Source organism: Nerophis lumbriciformis, linkage group LG14 (genome assembly GCF_033978685.3).
Source record: "Nerophis lumbriciformis linkage group LG14, RoL_Nlum_v2.1, whole genome shotgun sequence".
Lineage (NCBI taxonomy): Eukaryota > Metazoa > Chordata > Actinopteri > Syngnathiformes > Syngnathidae > Nerophis > Nerophis lumbriciformis.
Window position 1 is genome coordinate 2,242,229 of NC_084561.2, and position 13,157 is coordinate 2,255,385.

A 13,157-nucleotide genomic window follows, 5' to 3' on the forward strand; every position below is an offset into this window, starting at 1 on the left:
GAGTGTGCGAAAAAGTAATCAGAGCAAAAGGTGGCTATTTGGAAGAAACTAGAATATAAAACATGTTTTCAGTTATTTTTTTGTTAAGTACATAACTCCACATGTGTTCATTCATAGTTTTGATGTGACAATCTACAATGTAAATAGTCATGACAATAAAGAAAACACATTGAATGAGAAGGTATATATATATGTATGTATATATATATATATATATATATATATATATATATATATATATATATATATATATAATTAATTTAACAATGAGGTTTTACTCACAGTTTTGACGAGCAGACAAACATGGTGACCCTGGACAGAGCGACTGTACATGGAGGCACAGGAGTCGATCCTCTCCACCACTGGAACACAGCAGACTGTCACTTTATTTGCAATAAAAACAAATGGCTTACTGATCCAAATGTGTGGCATGGATTGTTGGCACCAATGATGGCATCTTCAATCAGGTGCAATGCTGGCTGCAACCAGCAGAGGTGCTGTTCAACAGAATGGTGTATAGCGAGTATGGACAAGACAATTCCAAGCCATTCCCTCAATGATTGGTCAAAAGGCCCTCACCTGACTACAGGGCGCCGTGTTACATAGCACTTTGAAAAATGAGGGAATCAATCGCATACGTTTCCCGTAACCCAGGGGTGCTCATTACGTCGATCGCGAGCTACCAGTCGATCTCGGAGGGTGTTTCAGTCGATCACCAGCCAGGCATTAAAAAAATAGTCCTAAAAATGAGCGATCATAAATCTTCACTATGACGTCACTTGATTGACATTCACGGCACCCGAGGGTCTTCTGAGATGACGCTGGCTGCTGCCAGCTCATTAAAATTACCGACTGGAAGGCGAGAAACACTTTATTTCAACAGACTCTGGCGCCGTACCTGTCGTCAAAACTCCAAAGACCGACTGCACAGTTGCGCTAACAAAATAAGAGTCTCAGAAAGCTGGCGTGCACAAGCTAGCAAGCTACGGAGTTTGCCGACAATGTATTTCTTGTAAAGTGTATACAAAGGAGTACGGAAGCTGGACAAATAAGATGCCAAAAACCAACCACTTTCATGTGGTATTGGACAGAAAGGAGGACTGTTTTCTCCTCCATTCGAAAATGCGGACGTTATCATCACCACTGTCTGATTCCAATCAATGCAAGTCATCAGAATCAGGTAATACACCAACTTATATTCTTGTCTTCATGAAAGAAAGGAATCTATATGTGTTAAACATGCTTGTATTATCTTTAAACACCTTTAACTTGTTAACAATATTAACTATATGTGTTAAACATGCTTGTATTATCTTTAAACACCTTTAACTTGTTAACAATATTAACTATATGTGTTAAACATGCTTGTATTATCTTTAACCTCCTTTAACTTGTTAACAATATTAACTATATGTGTTAAACATGCTTGTATTATCTTTAACCACCTTTAACTTGTTAACAATATTAACTATATGTGTTAAACATGCTTGTATTATCTTTAACCACCTTTAACTTGTTAACAATATTAACTATATGTATTAAACATACTTGTATTGTCATTAAACACCTTTAATTTATTAACAATATTAACTATATGTATTAAACATTCTTGTATTATCATTAAACACCTTTAATTTATTAACAATATTAACTATGTGTTAAACATGATTGCATTATCATTAAACACCTTTAATTTATTAACAATATTAACTATATGTGTTAAACATGCTTGCATTATCATTAACACCTTTAACTTATTAACAAAAACATTTCATAAATAAGTAAATATAAATGATATATATGAATGAGGTAGATCCCCACGACTTGATCAATTGAAAAGTAGCTCGCCTGCAGAAAAAGTGTGAGCACCCCTGCCGTAACCCATAAACGAGAAAAATATGGGAAGTGAAGTTTTGCCGAGAAGGCTGTGGAGCCAATAAGAACATTTTCTTGTGCGAGGTAAGTGAGCATACATACATCCATGTACTGTATCACACTAAGTAACAGTGAATACATACACTCTGCCTGACAAAATTGCACCTTACTAACTTTGAAGTAAAACATTGCAGTTGCTGGTATAGAAACCAGGGAGCCAGGACACACCACATATATTCCAAAAAGTCAAAGCACAGTAACCACAGTTGACATACTTCACACTAAAGTCATCATTTCTTTGTAATTGTTCCAAAGCTAGAGGATTTTGGCAATGTTTATTTTTGGTCATTGTGTAGTTTCTGACATGTTCTGGTCACTAAACACTGCATGAAAGTAGCGGCCGAGTGCATCAAAAACAGCCCCAAAATGATTACCGGTAGTATACATACTACTTCAACAAAATAAAAGCATGTTTTATTGTAAGTTCATGAGCTGGAGAATATTTCAGAACTACATTTAGACTATGATGATTATTTTGTCAGGAAAACGACTGATCGCACACGTCTCTCTCTGGGTAGCAAACATGGCGCCCCTCCTTAGTTAGCCGTACTCTCTCTGTACACTACCCTGAAGGACTTACACAACTCCCGCTGCCTCAACAGAGCAAAAAGCATCACCAAGGACAGCACACACCCTGGCTTCCACCTGTTCCACCTGCTACCATCGGGCAGGCGTTACAGGTGCATCAGAGCCAGAACAAACAGGCTCAGAGACAGCTTCTTTCCCAGAGCTGTCACCATTAACTTATAATAATAATTCACTCCTATACAATATCCTACCCTAATACCCTACTGTGCATTATTACCCTTCAAGTCCAATACATCCAACACTGATTGTTATTTTTTTACTCCGGTACTCTTGTCTTGTTCTGCATATTGTACAGTATTTTGTATTTCTATAGTGTTTCGTATATTGTACAGGATTGCTTATTATTTTTATTGGATAGTGTTTATTTCAATTGGGTTTTTTTTCTTTATTACCTCGTGTAATTTATTTTTACCCCATATTTGTTCCCACTACCGTACCTTAAATTGGAGTCCTTAATCTCGTTATATGCAAATATAATGACAATAAAGTCCATTCTATTCTATTCTACACCACCTTGGGGACGGGTACGCTTTACACCTCAACTGAAACAACACCAATTATTTTCTTTCTTTATCCTACAAGCAACAATGTTGACAAGGTAAATGAAAAAAGAAAAGAAGATGAAAAGGAGCAAGAAGAAGCATCACTCAGATATAATCACAATACACCATGACCTTATTTGACAACACTAAACTCCCAATACCACTACCCATTTTCCGTACTTTGGTGTGAGTTAATGAATGTTATTTTTTTGATAATAAAATGTTTTTTTTAACGTAACATTTAAAAATGAGCTGTTGCATCTTGTTTTGGGATTCCATTTGAGTCTCATTTGCAATGCAGCTGCACTTCCAAGACATCAGATGGCAGTCCTGAAGAGGCTATCTCTGCTGTGTTGTCGAACTAGGAAGCCAATCCTGAAGAGACTATTTACATTGTTTCAGTTTCATTCATTTGAAAAGGCTTCATTTAGGGCAAAATTATGTCGAATATTTCTAGTTACAGATGATGCAAAGCTAAAATATAGATATTGTGTTCACATAGTTTAACATTAATTGATTGACAGATATTGTATTGGTTTTAGTAGATTTAAACTATCAAATATTGACTTATATTGTATTGGTTTTAGTATCTTTAAACTGTATCAAAGATTGACTTATATTGTATTATAACTGTATCAAAGTGGCCCCTGCATCTCTCAATTTGTATTTACGTGGCCCTCGATAGGAAAAGTTTGGACCCCCTGCTCTAGTACAGCAAAAATGCATGACAGTCATTATGACTATTATTAATTATGACTATTATTAATGACTGTTTTTGTATTCTTCTCTCTGTTTTTGTCAATATACATTCAACTTTTCATTTAGTAGCGTATCTGCTCCCTCTTGTTCCTTGTCTAATGTTCTATGGATTGGGTTCTAGGACTCTCTCCATCCTCGCTCTCCATTCAGTAAATATTCACTTCAATCAAATAAATGACCAAGGCTGTGTGTGTGTGTGTGTGTGTGTGTGTGTGTGTGTGTGTGTGTGTGTGTGTGTGTGTGTGTGTGTGTGTGTGTGTGTGTGTACCAGAGAAGTGGTGATGGAAGCAGATCCTGGCCAGAAGATGGTGGAATGGCATGTTGACTCCTTCCAGTTTGACAGAGCTGCCCTTCAGGTCCCCAGATTCCAACAGCTTTGCGAAGGCATCACTAGCCAAACAAGACACGACAGAGCAGAACATTTGACTTCAGTCGACTGCATTTTCATGGTCGCCATCAGCAAAATGGGTATTTGGGGGTTTTGGTCCCCGGCACTTTTTACCGTTGAAAAGTAATGTTATGCTATATTAAATGGAGAGGAGCCAAGATGAGTACACAGTTTCCCTTCAGACAAGTTCATTGTGACACTGCATCGCAATGATTGACAGAAACTGACCAAGCAGCGAGTGGCTGAAGAAAAGACAAACTGCAATATGAAGCGCTAGCAATGGCAATAGCACAGGATGATGTTGGCCACAACATACAGATAGTGTGTATTGACCAACTTTAATGATCCACAAGGGAAATAGTTCCACACAGTAGCTCAGTTACAAAGGATAATGCACATAAAGGCACAAAAAGAGGGCGAAAGAACAAAAAGGTATAAAATAGACTAAAACGGTACCATAGTAGCAATATAAATATAACATGTGTAATATTTACATACAGATATTAATCCCATATGATATCAGTCCAAATCAAAGAACAAACTTTAGATTTTTGTGCTTTTAAAGTGGAGTGTTAATTTGTTTTTTTGGTGACCCCTAGTGGTCACAATGATTGATGAACTCAAACAGGAACTGCACTTTTTTGGAATTTTGCCTACTGTTCACAATCTTTATGAGAGACAAGAAGACCCCCGTACCGAAACGGTTCAATATAAATACACGTACCGTTACCGTTACACGTACACCTCTATTTCTTTGTGGTGTACAGCCCTTTGTTCTTCAACTGTACTTGTTTTTAAAGGGCTTTATAAATAAAGTTGGTATGGTATGGTATGCTTACACCCCTACCGATATCATCATCAATTGACTTTAAAAACCTGCGTGATGCCATATTTGACATGTCTTTTCAAGGGTCACAACTAAAGCGGCCCTCACCTGTAGCATGGAGTGGTGATTAGGTAGGAGGTACAAGTAAAGTGCAGTTTGAAGTCCAGTTTCTCGTGAGTTGATGATTCTTCGTTCTGATAAATGCAAAGAATGAATAGAATAGATTGATGTGAACAGGTGACTGCTGTGTGTCGTCTTCCCACCTTGACAATGAAAGTGAGTGTTCCCTTCAGTTTCTGAGGCATCACGATGCTCTGCACGCTGAACACAAAGCGCGCTTCATTGGACACTCCTGTAACCAGTTCATTAGGGTTCAATATCCCAAATTAGTTATCACTTCATATTAGTTAACTCAATAAAAAAAGGATTACATTCTAGGCAGGAAAATAAATCCCAATGTTAAAATTTCGCAGAGAATCACTGACCAGGCGGAAGCTGGAAGGGGACCGTGAGGCCGTCGTGTGGCCCCGCCCCCTCCGGCCTCTGCAGCTTGGAGTTGAGAGAGTCCAGGACGTTGAACTCCATGGACTTGAGGAAGCTCTCGCACTTGTTCTCGAAGATGACCGACAGCACCACCTGGCTCCCGTCCTGCAGGTTTCCCTGGATGTCGCAAACCTGAGTGGCAAAGAAGAAACGTGCGGGATTAACATGCGCTTTGAAATGTTGATGTACAGTACAGGCCAAACCTTCTCTTTATTGTCACGACTATTTACATTGTAGATTGTCACATCAAAACTATGAATGAACACATGTGGAGTTATGTACTTCACAAAAAAAGAACTGAAAACATGTTTTATATTCTAGTTTCTTCAAAATAGCCACCCTTTGCTCAGATTACTGCTTTGCACAGTCTTGGCATTCTCTCCATGAGCTTCAAGAGGTAGTCACCTGAAATGGTTATCACTTCACAGGTGTGCTTGAAGCTCATGGAGAGAATGCCAAGAGTGTGCAAAGCAGTAATCAGAGTAAAGGGTGGCTATTTTGAAGAAATTAGAATATAAAACATGTTTTCTGTTCTTTTTTTGTTAAGTACATAACTCCACATGTGTTCATTCATAGTCCTGACAATAAAGACAAGGTGTGTCCAAACTGTACTGTCCATTTATTAGTAGCACACAGTCAACCCAACACCAAAGCACACTTGGCGAGGAAACAACAGGAGCACAAAAAGAACGGGAGCAAAGATAGTTGTTAGAAAAGCAAGCAGCTTTGATGTGCAAGCAGTCTTTGGAGCAGTACCTGATCTGCATCTTCCATCATCTTTAAAAGAGAGGGAGATTTTACAGTGAGACCATCTGCATGTGGATGCATTCAAATAAGCATTACCAGTCTACCAAGCACTGATTTCAATCCAAATATTGACTTAAATGGGCTAAACAAATGATTGACTTGAATAGCTTGATTTGATTAGGACAATACATATTGATCCACATATGAGCAAAGCATCACAGGAAATATGCCAGAATTAGCTACATTTCATCTGTTGTCTGAAGGCAGGCACCATAAACATAAGTACATTCAAATATGACTTACAATAAATATTGACAATGAAACAACATGCACATTACACATGAGTTAAGAAAGTTGTGTAGTTGACACAGTTCCTAAAATGGACTAAACATAGTTGAATGTTACAATCACCCTGGTCAGGGCTCTGCTATTGACTCCATTGCAGGTTTATTTCTTTATAAAAACTTGTAGTGGGGGAGGGGCAAGCTCATTCCAAACCCTAAAAACAAAACATACATCCAAAAATGTCTGATAGTACTCCAAATCTAAAATATTATACTTGCTAAGAATATTATAATAATGATAGTGAAGAGACTTCTTAAAGAGATAGTTGATGGGTCTTAAGGTGTTGCATGAGACCAAGTAGTGGAAAAATCATGGCATTCATATACACTTGTCTGACTCCAAAGTCAAAAAAGGTCTTATATGATTAAAATTTGATAAGTACAATTTGATAATACTCGTAATTTTTTTAACATGATACTTAAAAGTTAGATTTGAATCAAAGACTGCAGTATAAAACACTGGCCATACAGCACCTGACACCTGACATGTTAGCTACCTCTCTTTCTTTATTATGTACATTTTCTGCTGGATCTACTCTCTATTCTGTTACATATACTGTAATATTGTACATGCTCATTGTTATATATTGTATAATAATATAATATATCACTATATATAATACTCTGTGTATGTGTAAATATTACATATACCATATATTACCAAATAGTAGCCCGGGCGTTTATTTCACAAAATCGATTTTGGAGACAGGCGTTTAAAAGAAGCAGGCGGTTATTTGCACAAGGCTTTTATTTATTTTTGCAGCAGCCTGCACCAGGCCATTATTTGGTTACAATGGTTACTGTCCAGTATTTTTTTTTCGTACAATAAACTTTAAATGTAAAAGCTATTGTAAACATACAAACAAAAAAACAAGAGGTCAACATGAGGTAGGCTATCAAAAGACAAGAGATCAACAAGGCCTCAACATGGCAGTAGTGCAACAATTGTCAAATAGAATACCAATACTAAAAATAAATAAACTTTTTAAATAAAGCAGCCTACCGGGAAAAATTAAATGATGGTACCAAGTACTCAAGTATAAAACCCACCATCAAAACAGAACAATAATACTGTCACTTAAATAAAATAAAGGCTACAGTACTCCAAGTTTTAAATAAAGCAGCATACAGGAGAAATAAAATGATGGTACCAAGTACTCTGTAAAACCATCAAAAACAATAATACTGCAGCAAACACAACCCCAGTAGCATTTTAATCTAAATCATGCAAATAACAGCCCATGGGAGGCTATTTGGACATAGGCGGTTATTAGGAAGAAGCGGTTAATTCACAAAATGGGGTCAGACCCCGGGCGGCGATTAGGACATGGGCGGTTATTTGCCCAAGGGCGTTTATTTGGTAATATACGGTATGTTGTATTTTATATTGCCACTATGGTTCATTTTTAGTCTACTGTATACCTTTTGTTTTCGCCCTCTTTTTGTGCCCTTGTGTGCATTATCCTTTCCATCCTTTGTAACTGAGCTACTGTGTGGAACTATCATTAAAGTTGGTCTAAGTCTAAGTCCACACCCAGATGCTTACACTACATGTAAACATTTAAGATGGTTGTGGCTCTTTAGATAGGTGCCGTGAAAAAGAGTTTAGTAGTAATATCAGTGCCAAGGTCAGGTGTGACATTCAATCGGCCACACCTAGTGTGTGTGTGTGACAATCATTGGAACTTTAACTTTAAATACTATCCATTTTCTACCGCTTGTCCCTTTTGGGGTCGCGGGAGGTGCTGGAGCCTATCTCAGCTGCATTAGTGGTGCACACAAACAAAAAATCGATTCACATCCAAATTGCGATTCCTATTCATCCCAATTCTAAATCGATACATCATTTTCAGAAATATATGTAACAAATATATACCGTAATTCCGGACTACAAGCCGCTACTTTGTTCCTAGGCCTTGAACTCGGTGCCTTATAAAACAAAGAGGCTAATTATGGGATTTTTCTTCGCTGATGGCCGGCTATAAAGTAAAAAACCCTGAATAGTTGTGTTATTGTTTGTGCTATGGTGTCATGTTTTGGACACTCGCTGCAGGTGCTGCATTGCTCTTCACTTTTTTCAAACCTAGCGGTAGTACAGTTACCGTTCGGTCTTCCATAGCATTTCTACTCGTATGAATTCTTTATTTGTCACTCCAAAGTTTTATAGCATAACTAAAACTATTTTTTTAACTTATTAAAGTGTTCCATGTGTGATGTCTGTATGCATATTTGTATGTACTATGGTAATGTAATGAAGCTATCGTCGTTAGCATTAGCTACTATGCTAACACTTTTAAGAGTGTTGTTGAAGGTGTTATTAACTTACAATGGCATGCTTTTTGTATTGTTTCACTTTCATAAATTCACCAAACGTCATCAAAGACCTATTGAGTCTGTTAAGCTGATATGAGCGCTAGCTTCCACAGCTAGCGGGTCCGATACGATGACTTCTGTTTTGTTTTATCAATCGTTTTACTGCCTATTACAGACAACGTTTGGAAACAATTAAGGTATGTCAAGAAATACTTACAAAATGCTTCTGTGTAAATAACTACTTTTACAATATATTATAGTCCGGTGCAACCAATATATGGGAAGAAAAATGATTCTTCTAAAATTTAGTGGGTGCGGCTTACCGGTATATCCCAGTGCGCTTTAAGGCCCAGAAAATACGGAATATTTTGTAAAAATGTATTTATTTTTTATGAATACATTTTTAAAAAGAGGATTTTCGGCAATTTCCATGAAACCAAAAGGCGCTTTTCTAACCTGACAATCGTGCTGAATCCAATCGTCACCCCAGGAATCAGATGGAATTGTTAGGTGGGCAAAGATTCACACCCCTATTAAATACAATTGCTTCCAACACAACAGGGTGACAGGTGTTGAAGGTTCTCCATTAAGCAAAAGTAACTCTTGGATGATATTTGAACAGTTAAGTGTCTCCTTACATCCTATTTATGACAACTGTGAGATGTGAGCAAAATCCAGCATTTTAGCAGGCTTCGCTACGCATCTTAAATAACAGTGTGGAGTTCTGCCGACTATCCAGCAGAGACGTGGGAGCTGCAACTTTAATCATTTAGTTTTTCTTTAGCGAATATGCTAACATAGCAAGATGTTGAAATGTAATGTAGCTCTCATAGCTAAGCTAGTGTTGCTAACGTGACATTGTGTGCGATACATGGTGTCTACAAGCCTTGGAAAAGGATGGAATGACCAGACTTAGGACGTTCATTCAGTTGGAGAAAAAAAAAAAAAAAAACGCAGATAAGACACGACACAACACAAAAGTCAATCAAATGGCAACTTTCTGGCTTCAAGAAACACTCAAATAAATTAAGAAAATAAAATGTGGTAGTCTGTAAGTTCCATTTTTAGATCAAGCACAGTGAAAAAAGTATGGAATTATTAAAAACAACAACAATGACTACAACACACCACCAGTACTTTGTTGCACCACCTCTGGCTTTTATAAGAGCTTGCAGAATCTGAGGCACAGACTTATTTTAACAAGTGACAAACACAACTTCTTGCTCCAACTTTCTCTGATTGCTGTTTCCAGCTCAGCTGTGCAGGTTGGAGTCTTGTCATGGACTGTTTTTGTTCTATTTCAACACACATTTTCAATTGAATTGAGATCTGGACTCAAGTATCTTTCTTCATAGAACATTTTTACAGTTTATGCTCTCTGGCAAGATGCATTAGCATCCTAAAAATGATGTCATCATCCCCAAACATCCTTTCTATTGATAAGAGACAACGTAACTTATTGAAGATGTAATGGCAGCCAAGACGTGACATGCAGCCCCCTATCATCAATGACTGTAAACATGTGCATATTTTCTTCAGGCAGTTGTCTTCATAAAACTCATTGGAACGACACCAAAGAAAGGTTCCTCTTGCCCAATGCAGATTCTTGATTCTTTCATCCAGTCATCCATAGTCCACCATCCAATGGGCTTTTTTCGTAGCCCATTGGAACATTGTTTTTTTCTGTTTAGGTTTTAATACCGTTTGTTTTTTTTGATTAGCTTTTCTGTATTTAAATCAAATTCAGGCGCTTTCTTACAATTTATTTATTTGCTGTGTGTTTTCTGTTTCCAAGACATATTGCTTGAGGTTTTCTGTCTTGACACTTTGACTATTCCTTGGTCTACCATTACACTTGCCTTTTACAGCCTTCCATCTTGTTTGCACTGAACAATCAACCTCTTGTGCAACATTGCACAATGATTTAACTTGAAGACGTCTGCTAATCCTCTCATTTGTTTCACTTGACATCTCTCGTGTTGCAGCCTTGATTCATGTAAGTCCACCTGGTGCAACAAATGTCCAGGGTGTCAACACACCTTTTTAACTGCAGACTAACAGATTTAATCTAGCTTTGGAAACTAAAAATGTATAGGGTGATTCCATCATTCTTTTCTTGAGAATTGAGTGATTTCATTTTTTTTTTTTACTCTGCTTGATCTAAAAATGAAAGCGTTACTAAATACTACAATTTATATTGTGTGGTTTCAGATGGAGGGATATCATTGTGGATTGTGAAGCCCTTTGAGGTACTTGGTTGCTTAATAAAGGGCTATATATATAAATGCATGGTGATTGATTGATAATCTTGAGTTATTTTTGTGTTTCTTAATGCCAGAAAGTTGCCATTTGAAATGGTTACAGTTTTGTCTCATATCTGTTATCTGTTTTCTACAAAATTAAACAACTGAAGTAGCATCCTGGTCATCATGACTCCATCAATTTTTACCAAGGGTTGTGACAATGTATATGTCAAAAGTGGATGAAGTACACAATAGCACTTTTCTGAGACAAAAACAGCTCGTTAGCATTAAAGCTACAGACACACAAAACGGCGTTTTCATGGTACTGGTAGGCATGTGCATCAAGGCTACATTTTGGCCAACACACTTTTGTGGGACCTATTTTCAAAGTGTTGAAAAATACTATAAACAAGTAAACAATTTAAGCACACTTATTTGTGGCCGCACTGCCGAATAGGGACACTGGTGTGGAGTGAAACATCATGTGTACCTCCTCATTCAACAGCATTCTCATACTCACCATCTTGATGTAAGAGTTCTCGGCGAGAAGGCAGTAATTGGACATGGGCTGTAAGGAGAGAGGAGCGCAGGTCAGACATTTGCTATCATTCACCACGCTAACCAGGCAACTGGATATGCTGGGGATGATGCACACCAGCAAGGCAGTGTGTGTGTGTGTGTGTGTGTGTGTGTGTGTGTGTGTGTGTGGGGGGGGGGGGGGGGGGGGGGGGTTCAAACCGCAAAGGTTTTTGTAGTTTAAATTCATGATCAAGTTAACGGTAGCTTTGAGGTGTTTTACTCCTAAAGCAGGGATGTCCATCATTTTGCTACTGAGGGCGCACACTAAAAAAACTAAAAATAAAAATCACAGCCTACTGGGACCATTTTGATATTTTTCGTTTTCAAAACCGACACAATGTATAGATTTTTTTTTAACCTTTAGGGGTCCCTTCAAGTTTGGTCCCAGGGACCCGGAAAGGTTTCAGCCATAAAAATGTTAATGTTTTTTTTATTCAACGCTTCAATCTGTAGATCACGGTTCTGCAGCCTCATGTGGAACTTCTGCCTCCTGGTTTCGGCTCCTTCTGATTTTTTTAAAACCCCGGAGTGAGAAAAGTTAGCATTTTTAAAGAGTTCTACGTTGGACTAGCTAAGATGTAGACAGTCTCCAGCTAATTTAATACATATGTTTTGGCTCTGGATGGACATTTTTAACACTTTTTCTGTGGTCACTGGCAAAAGGATTGAACCGAATCCTCGAGGTGGACTATTTGGGGCAGCACCTCAGTCATCCACCCTTAGAAAATCTGGTAGCATTCACTACTTTGTTGGCTAAAAGACTCTTTGTGTTAAATTGGAAGGCAACAGCGCCTCCTTACCACACCCGCTGTATTCAAGATGATCTGTACTTTCTCAAACTGGGAGAAGATTAGGCTGACATTGAATGGTTGTGCTGCAAAGTTCCAAGAACTGTGGTGTGCCATTCAGAGAGATGCAGGAGAAAATGTTCTCCAAATTAACCCTGATGGAAACAACTGGGATTTGGGTGGTTGACGAGCCTTTTGTTTGCTTGTTGGTTGTTATATCTCCCTTCGGCCATTCAGGAATGCAGACGTCTGTCTGTGGTTCTTTTTTCTTTATTTATCATAAATGTTATTACTGTTATTTTCCTTTTTTTTTAGTATCATTACTATTTTATATAGACATACTTAGTTTTTACAATTATATTGTATTTATTTTTGTATTTTATTTGAATATTTTTAAACAGCATTTGATGTATTTGCATTTACTTTTGTCAATTGTATGTCTGTAAAAAAAACAATAAACAAATACTTAGAAAAAAATAATAAAAGAGTTCTATAATTTGCAACTGTCTGTGAGGCCATGCATCCGAATAGATTGTGTCCTAAGGTGCAAGGAAGGCGAGTA

At 37.6% G+C, this 13,157-nt stretch overlaps 1 protein-coding gene across 7 annotated transcripts in view; it reads right to left on the reverse strand.

The window, feature by feature from the left end:
• Nucleotides 1–13,157, reverse strand: part of ap3d1 (adaptor related protein complex 3 subunit delta 1) — a 66,824-nt gene that overhangs the window by 3,700 nt on the left and 49,967 nt on the right. For 4 of the 7 annotated variants that reach the window (XM_061976239.1, XM_061976237.1, XM_061976241.1 and 1 more), the window contains 7 exons: nt 11,749–11,796; nt 6,338–6,358; nt 5,524–5,713; nt 5,302–5,390; nt 5,147–5,232; nt 4,093–4,214; nt 283–362 (listed from right to left, as the gene is read on the reverse strand). In XM_061976239.1, coding sequence (XP_061832223.1) covers nt 283–362; nt 4,093–4,214; nt 5,147–5,232; nt 5,302–5,390; nt 5,524–5,713; nt 6,338–6,358; nt 11,749–11,796 — 636 coding nt within the window. The remainder of the gene's footprint in view (nt 1–282; nt 363–4,092; nt 4,215–5,146; nt 5,233–5,301; nt 5,391–5,523; nt 5,714–6,337; nt 6,359–11,748; nt 11,797–13,157) is intronic. The other 3 variants (XM_061976240.1, XM_061976242.1, XM_061976238.1) reach the window with 1 other exon arrangement.